General features: G+C 33.4%; 1 protein-coding gene across 1 annotated transcript; it reads right to left on the reverse strand.

Moving 5' to 3' along the window:
* Nucleotides 1-8,234: 8,234 nt before the first annotated feature.
* LOC122197954 (secreted RxLR effector protein 161-like) lies at nucleotides 8,235-8,618 on the reverse strand. The gene has a single exon (XM_042902168.1). It carries the CDS (start codon nucleotides 8,616-8,618, stop codon nucleotides 8,235-8,237), a length of 384 nt encoding a protein of 127 aa, XP_042758102.1.
* Between the last annotated feature and the right edge of the window lie 900 nt (nucleotides 8,619-9,518).

Raw genomic sequence — 9,518 nt, forward strand, 5'->3', positions numbered from 1 at the left:
AATTTCAACTTTTCCAAATATAAATTCATCTAAACTCAACTTGGGTGCATGTAAACTTTTAGATATTAACCAAGATTCAAATTTAGGTATGTTTAAAAATGTATGCTTGAGATCATTTTTTAAGTTTACGTGTTATGCATCTTTCTATAATGACATGATGATGAAGTGGGATAGATAATTACTTTTCATGAGCTTTTGGTAAATCACCAATCAAGCTATTTAAAACTTAGAGCAATTAACTTTGTTAACATGTATGTATTTTTATGTTGTCTCTTTCTTTTTTATGTTAAGAAAATATATTTTACGTACAAGAGAACATTATTCAACATGTATTTTGTGGTATGTATATACTTGTCACACCCCAAAACCGGAACGGCGGAAAAGTTCTGGGGTGGATGACGTCATGTCAAGTATCACAACACATGCATTATAGTAATCAAAGTACAACAAAACATTGGATTAATAGTAATAGTTTTACATGGTTACATTAATACATCAAAGTAATACAAGTAATAGAATAAATATTGCGCGATACTAAGCTATCTTCATCATCAGCTCCGGGGATGTACCTGTCTAATGCTAACTTGAGAATACAAGTTATTTGAAAAGCGAGTATCAGCATTTTTACAAATGCTGGTGAGTTCATAAGCATTTAGTGACGTTTTCATTCAAATAACTTTAATAAAAGTAGTAGTTTAAGAGATTTCGGTGTATTAGAGTCCTTTCCAGAAAATCCTATATTTTCTTTAATAAAAGCAGCATTCTACCAAGACTGGTCAGTGTTATGTGGTAAAAAGTGGTTTTCCCTTAATTGTTATAATCATCAAAATACTAATTTGATTATTAAAGAAAGCAAGAGACAATAGGGAAATAACATACGCCTCAGCAGTGAGGACTGCTGACTAAGGCAAGGGAATCCTAGACTCCAGGAGAGTATCGAATGAACGATACGTCTGGTTCAGTCTAACCAATAGAGACACAGACCCCAAAAGGTACCAAATGAAAGGTACAGTTGGTAAGGTCCAAAACAGTGAATACAGATCGCAGACAATATCAAATGAAAGATACGTCCAGCCAGGTCTAAAACGGTGAATACAGACCGCAGACAATATCAAATGAAAGATACGTCTAGCCAGGTCTAAAACAGTGAATACAGTGTATACAGACCCCAGACAACATCAAATGAGAGATACGTCTTGTAAGGTCAAAACAAAGGAGACAGACCTCAGACAGTATCAAATGAAAGATACGTCTTGTAAGGTCAAAACAGTGTGACTCTGAAATCGAATTACCAACATACAGTGTAAATTGCTGGCGAAATACCGTTACCTTAAAGCCAATGAATTATAAGGTAACCCGGGATACTCGTAACCATACTGACTAGAGTACCAGACGCCCTACAAGCGTCTAAATTGTGACATTTGTCACTCGTTGGCTTGGTAGGCCGGGACTGTAGCTAGCAGTCTGGGTGCGGGGTTGTCAATCCCGTATAGATCTATACACACAATGTCCACTCTCCCTACAGGAGATTCTGGTTACCAACTACACGACGGAGAAGGCCGTGTCCTGAAGATGCATCCCAAATAGTGGGTAGAGACTTCCAAATAGTGGGTAGTGTGTAAGTGTTGAACTAGAGGTAGAGACTTCCAACTAGTGGGTTTCTAATGTAAGTGCTGAACTAGAGGTAGAGACTCTTAACTGAATTGACTGAAGTAAACCCGTATGTCTATGCTTGTGTACATAATATATAACTAATGAATCAAACGACCTTCAGATGGACATCTGATCCCACCAGACCACATCTCAACGAAGAAAAGGAAATAGGGCGGACAAGCCTTCCTAAGTCCTTCAATCATTATTTATATGCATCTACACAAGCACAAACATACATCTAACTACGCTTGATTGTGTATCAAGTGGTATCATACAGTGAAGCATAAGTGTACAGTGGAACATCCGAGTCGTGAAGTATAAGCGTACAGTGGAACATCCGAGTCGTGAATTATAAGCGTATAGAGTGGGATAATCAAATCGTGAAGTATAAGTGTACCGAGTGTAAGTGTATCACGAAGTGGAAACGACAATAAGTGAAGTAAGAGCGTCTATCAAGTGAAGCGACTACAAGTATAAGCGAAATAGAGACAATACCAAGTATAAACGCATCACAAAGTGAAAACATTATCGAGTAGGAGTTTAAAAATAGGTATAAGTGAAGCAGCAGTAACTAACAAGTAAAAGCATACGTCGTGAAAGTGAACCTTGATGAAAAACCTTTATACTCGGGAAAATCACAATTTATATTCTTTTGTAAAATAAGTTTGAAAACCTTTGGAAATCTTTCATAAACCAGTTTAAAATGAATTTAGATAAAACAGTGTAAGTAAGAGTTTTGAAACCAATAAAAACCTTTTTGAAAACCAATATAGTGTCCTACTCGGTTAAATCCTGTGCATGCGGGTTATCAATCACATGTGATTGATATGATAACTGGCATGTTTAACTTGTATTCCCCCTATAAAACATGTAAAAACATTAAAAAGGTTCATTCAGGGGTATGAACTCACCTGGTGTAAGTAGGTCCGACGAAGGTGCCGTTTGGGCGTTCGGTGCCACGCAAGGACTCGAACACACTCAATGACCTATTTAACATATGATAACATATGTTCACATACAATTAGTATATTTAATACTAATTAAACAAGTATACGCACTCAAAGGAGCGGAAAACACTTTAGGTAAGTGTTTGGGTGTCCCGGGTAGTGTCTAAGGGTGTGTATGGCTAGGGAATGGAGTTTACTCTCCAAGAGTAAACCCCTCACCATGTTTTTGGCCCAGGGACTACTCACCATGAGTTTACGGCCGCAAACTCATGGTGAGGGTATCTAGTGTGCTAAAGTGTCTCATATCCATGGTAGATTTATGCTAGGCTCAAATATCAATTGTGTAAATGGGTTTAAGGCATGAAATGGCCCCTTTGAGGAGTTTACGGCCATAAGCAAGGGAGCTTATGGCCGTAAGCTCCTATACATACCTTCTTTTGGTGTTTTTAAAGGCTTAAGTGGTAGAGGGTAATTTCCTAAGCATGTTAGTAATAGTCTAAGGCCATTTGGGGGACAAAATTATTGTTTTGGGGATGTTTAAGGGTGTTTACGGCCCTGGTACATGCCTGGGTCGTAAACTCCTTTTGACCCTTCATTTTGTTGTGTTTAATTGGTCCAAACCCCAAATACTAAGTCCCTAAATTATGTATGAAGCCTAAGGGTGTTTTAGGAGTGTGTTAGGGGCACTTTTGCATGTTAGTGAGGTGTTTACGGCCTTGGCAAGAGCCTGGACCGTAAACTCCATTTTACACCCTCATTCTTTATGTTTAAGTGATCTAAACCCAAGAGGATAAACCCCCAATTTATGTGTTAAGCCCTAGGGTGATTTTGGAGTGTATTTGGGACATTTAGACAAGGTTTAGAGGTGTTTACGGCCTAAGCAAGTGCTTGGGCCATAAACTCTCTTTTATGCCCCAAAATGATTGTTTTAAATGTGCAAACACTCCTAGGCTAATTCCTCTATTTATTTCCCAGCCATTAGAGACAAGTTTGGGTCATTTTGGCCTTGTTTAAGGGGTTTACGGCCTAAGGAGGGGCTTAGGCCGTAAACTCCATTCTAACAGCTTCTAAGTCCATATTTTTAGCTATAAACACAAATCAATATGTTTAGATTAAGCTAGGGTAAGCGGACTTACAATTTGGAAGCGTTTGGTTGCGGATTCGGGGCAAAAACGAGTCTAGAGAGAGAGTATAGAGAGAGTGTGTAAAAAGTCTCCAATGGACTCCACTCACCCTTATATAGGGTTACGAGTCGGGGCTCAGTGGAATTTTACCCGATACTGCCGTTAAACGGGGCTTTTGGTCGCACCCGATTTAGGGGTCGTAATAATAAAACTTAACACTTTCCAAATAAATGGAAATGTGTGATGCGTGTTTTTATTCCCTTTTATCACGATTTAACGGCCTATTAAATAATAAACAACTGAAATGTTTATTTAATTGACGACCTCTAATTAACGGAACCTTTATAAACTGGAATATTCCGTTAACGGTAACGGGACAACTTGGGTTGTCACAATACTATATTAGTTTCAATTGCTTATTTTGTAAATAACATCGATGTAGTTTTTTATAATTGATTTTGATGAAATGAGTTTACAATTATTATTCCAAATTGTTGGTGATAATGACAAATTAGAACGAATGATTTTTAATATGATATGACTTTATTGTTGAAAACCAATAATTAAGTGTGTTATAAAAATGAATTCTTTATGTTCTACCAAAACTTATATGGATGTACCCAATTTTAAATGTTTTTAGAATAATAAAAATAAATTATCTTATTACATTTGTCAATTCCCTTTTTTTTCTATCCATTCTTTATCGTACTGGAAAAGTAAAATAAATAAGATATTGATATTTTCATAAGAAAATATAAATGATCAAAAGATACTTCAATTGTAACACTCCTCCTCCCCTATCTCGCTCTTAACATATTGTTTTTAAGATTGGTCGCAGTACATAACAATTACTATAGTTTTGAAATTCAAATTAACATTGTCTTTGGACCGTTCATTTTCTTCCAATATTTCATAGATTTAAGGAAAAAATGAAAGTACAATAAAAAAGTATGATAGTTTTTTTAAATATAATAATGAAAAATTCCAAATAAGTATTTTTTAAATAGTAAAAAGTAATAATTATTTAAAATAACGTAAAACTAAATAATAGATAATATTATATTAATAAATTATTGTTATTTGAAATAATAATAATAATAATAATAATAATAATAATAATAATATAGGAAATAAAAAAATATTCAAATAAATTATTTATAAATTAGTTAAAAATAATAATTTTATATCAAAACTTAATTAAATTTGATTTAAACACAATTTTTTATATCTTTCTTATCATATACTCAAAATTATTATAATATTAGTTACAACTTAGTATAAAAATTATTATTTCAATGATAAATACTTATAATATTGTTTTTATAACATATAATTGTTAATATTTATATTACATTATTAGGCACAAATCAAGAGTTTAAAACTCCCATTACAACTCAATAGTTTTTTTTTTAATTTAAATGTAATTATGATTTCAAATTTAATGTAATTTGCCTTTATATTTTCCACTACATTCAAAAGTTTTTTAAACTTACGGTTATTGATGTGCAATGTTTTTTTTTTCCACTTATTTATTATACACATTGTAGCTGTATTAGTACTATATAAGTAAGTTTTGAATAAAAATCATATGTTTGAAAAGATTTATAATTCAAAATGAAAGAGTTGAAAAAAAAAAGTTTTGTTGTATCAATAGTTATTTCAACATAATTTATATATAACAATGTTTCTATATATGAAATGTATGTTGATTTCTAAATATTCATTTTGAATGATTTAAAAGTGTTTAATATGTTTTGTTTGATGTAAATGTTATAATGTTGTAGTGTTTTTATTTTATTAAAAGCTATAATGTTTTTCATACTGTTTGTTATTTGTTTGATATACAAACCGACATACGTTTTATATATAATTTCCACAACTTAAAATGTTTTATAAAATCATCAAAAGTTGTAGTATTTATTTTTTTGACACTACTTTGTGTTTTTATACTTTGGAATCAATATATGTTTGATATATAATTTACACAACATAAAACGGTCTATAAAATCATGAATTAATAAGGGAAATAACTAATAGTATAAATTTATTAAAGTTAATAAAACTAATATATTAACTATAAAGTTTATTTTGCTATTGATATTGGTTTTACTAATATATTGATTTTCTATACAAAAAGTCTTAGCGGCGTAACTTGTTACTTGTTTGCCTTCTCATTCGTTGTATGATGATAACTAAAAAATATAAAATATAAAATTACTAAAAAAGTAAAAAATTATATTCACGCGCAACGCGGATACGACTAGTATATAATAAATGAGGCCATTCTAAATCATGTGGTTAGAGATATTTTGTTCTCTCAAACCATATTTATTTGAAACATAAATGACCTTTTATATTCCTTAATTAATATCTTTATAAAATTTCAACAATGTTTTGCATACTCTCATTATATATGTAGCCATGGTTGCAGAAATCGGGATTAATCGATGATTAATCGTGGATTAATCACTTGACATTCTCCAACCGTCGAGGATTAGGGCATTAATCGGAAATTTATGATTAATCGGGTTTGGCGGGATTAATCGGCCTTGGCGGGATTAATCTGCCAACAAAACTCAAAAATGTCGAAAAAAGTAAAAAAAAGGTCAAAAAAATTTTAAAAATTTAAAAAAAAAAATTAAATTCAAAAAACCAACATTTTTTTACTCCAAAATTTTCAAATTTTCAAATTTTCAAAATTTCAAATATTATACAAAAATGTTCATATTTTCGTATTTCCAAATTTCCAAATTACAGTTTTTCTGATTTCCTAATTTTGAAGTACTTGTTTTTCTTAAGATATATTAATATTTAATTAATTTTAATATTTTATTAACAATCTGGTCTCCGATTAATCCTAGATTAATCTCCGCCAAGACCGATTAATCCCTTAACACCAGTCGACCGTCGAGCTACCGTCAAACGATTTTTACAACCTTGTATGTAGCTATATTAATACACTTTTGTTACAAAAAGTCTTAATGTGGTTGACGTTCTTGTGATTCAAAAAGCTTTTATATAGTTTAAGTGTTTATGATTCAAATTTTGTAAGAAACTAGGGTTTGTAGTGGAGACCTGGATACCAACTTGGATCGTATGAACACTTTCCGAACTGATATTTCTACCATGTGCCTGGGTTACAAGAAATTCAGCCTAGGATAATCCAAGAGGAAACTTACGATTCTAGACATAGAAATTGTAAGACAAATTTCTAGAAAGATTCTGTGAGTGTTTGAAGAAAAACGAGAGCTAATTTTTGGGTGTACCTTCTCAAAAGGAAGAGTCGTTTATATAATAAATGAGATTAGGGTTTCATTAGGGTTGGGCCATCATGAGTTGCTTTTGAAGCAAGTCAGGGTAATCCGAATTTTAATGAGGATTTAGGGTTTCCAAATCTAACGAGTTTTGTTAGTTTTACCATAATCACCCTCAAGAATTTGAATTTCCCACTATGTTCCCATATGTAAAATTTGAAGAGTTTTTGGGGCACTACCCCTCGACCCCGCCCGCTGACCTGGTAGTGGGACCCCAGCCAGGGGATCTGTCCCTTGGACCCCGCTAGGGGCGCTGCCCCCGAACCCCCGACTTGTTGTCAAACCGTCTTCTAATTTGATCTTATACATGTGTGCACTCTGCACGAACCCGTAAATATATTAGACTAAAAATTATGAAACCCATTAGCTCACATGTTAGTTCCAGTTACATAAAATGACATGATGACACTAAGATCACCAACAATCCTCCCCCATTTTGTTATAACCCTTGAACAAACATAACCTTATCAAACAGACCAAACTAGTATATAATGAAAATATCAAAAAGATTGAATTCCACTTAGTATCATACATTTGCAAATACTCAAGAATCAGAGTGTTCTAAGAGTTGAACCCATCAACCCATTTGAATACCAGAAAGTAAAATACAAACTAGTTTATTGAATTTCTATCAAAATACAACTTGACACTATGATAAAGTTGTGTGTCCCAATCCTAACATGATCTTATCAAGGTCAAGTCCACAACCTTTTGAAATGCGGCTACACTTTAAAATCACTTAGGTAACTCTTTTCCATGTATCTGCAGATACATTTATCAAAGGAGTTATTAAGAAGTTAAACTTCAACTTGGCTAACTTGCAGAACAGAACACATACCTGGGATGAATACTTCCTGTGTTCCAATCTATAAGTATGAGCTTTCCACGCTTAATTCAACTCCTAACATTATATTAGGATGGAATTGGGTGTCTCATCATTATAGAAGTAAATGGAATTTAATCCCATCCCGATTACAGACTTGTGCACTAAGTCTCTTGTCAGACCTTTAGTCAAGTAATCTGCCAAATTTTTTTGCGATTTCACAAACACAACCGAAATCACACCATTCATGATTAGTTCTCTAATCATACTATGTCTAACACCTAGGTGTCTAGACTTGCCATTATAAACCTGGCTATATATCTTAGCCAAAGCGGCTGCACTATCACAAAGTATAGAAATAGGTGCGATCAGTTTAGACCACAAAATGAATCTCATGGTCTAAATTCCTTAGCCACTCTGCTTCTTTACCAGCAGCTGCTAACGCGATAAACTCAGATTTCATTGTCGAGTTTGTAATGCAAGATTTCTTCTTGGAAGCCCAAGAAATGGCACCTCCCCCAAGCAAGAATACCCAACCAGATGTTAAGGAATGGTCCTCCATGTTGGTTATCCAACTTGCATTCGAATGACCTTCTAAAACTGAAGGACTCCCCAAGTAACTCAAACCATAATCCAACGTTCCCTTAAGATACTTAAACACTATATTTACTGCTTGCCAATGTGGAGCACTAGGATTACTAGTATACCTGCTCAACATACCCACAACAAAAGAAATATCAGGTCTGGTACTTGTCATGGCATACATCAAGCTACCAATAGCCTTAGAGTATTCCAATTGTTAAATGGAAACACCATTATTTGCAATTAGTTTCACACTTGGATTCATAGGAGTACTCACAGGAGAACAATCGATAAAATTAAACCGCTTGAGAACCTTCTCAAGATAACGACTTTGAGTCATTACCATACCTTTTTTCATCCTTTTAATTCTTATTCCAAGAATTACATCAGCCTCTCCTAAATATTTCATGTAAAACGTGGATGATAACAATTTCTTTGTTTCATACACTTGATTTTGGTCAGTACCAAAGATCAACATGTCATCTACATATAAGCAAATGATCACTACGGCTCTAGTAGCATCATCAAATCTACTATAAACATATTTGTCACATTGATTTGTCTTGAAACCAGAAGACAAAATAACCTCATCAAAATTTTGATGCCATTGTGTAGGCGCTTGTTTAAGCCCATACAAAGATTTGACAAGTTTACAAACCATATGCTCTTTACCGGGAATAATGAAATCTTCTAGTTGTTTCATGTAAACTTCCTCATCAAGATCACCCTCTAAAAAGGTTGTTTTCACATCCATTTGGTGAATAACCAGATTGTGGATAATTGCCAAGGCAATCAACAATCTAATAGTAGAAATACGTGCAACCAGAGCATACATATCAAAATAGTCAACACCGGGTTTTTGTATAAAATCTTGAATGAATAACCGGGATTTGAACTTGTCAATAGTCCCATTAACATTCATTTTCTTTTTGAAAATCCATTTGCAACCAAGTGGTTTATAACTTGGAGACAAATCAGACAACACCCATGTGTTGTTCTCAAGAATTAATGAAATTTCATCCTTAATTGCTTCCTTCCAAAAGGCATAATCACGAGACTCCATGACTTCTTGATA

This window comes from Lactuca sativa, chromosome 5 (genome assembly GCF_002870075.4).
Source record: "Lactuca sativa cultivar Salinas chromosome 5, Lsat_Salinas_v11, whole genome shotgun sequence".
NCBI lineage: Eukaryota > Viridiplantae > Streptophyta > Magnoliopsida > Asterales > Asteraceae > Lactuca > Lactuca sativa.

Excerpts from the sequence above, each read along its gene's own strand:
- LOC122197954 (XM_042902168.1), bottom strand. The coding sequence starts at position 8,618 with ATGACAAGTACCAGACCTGATATTTCTTTTGTTGTGGGTATGTTGAGC.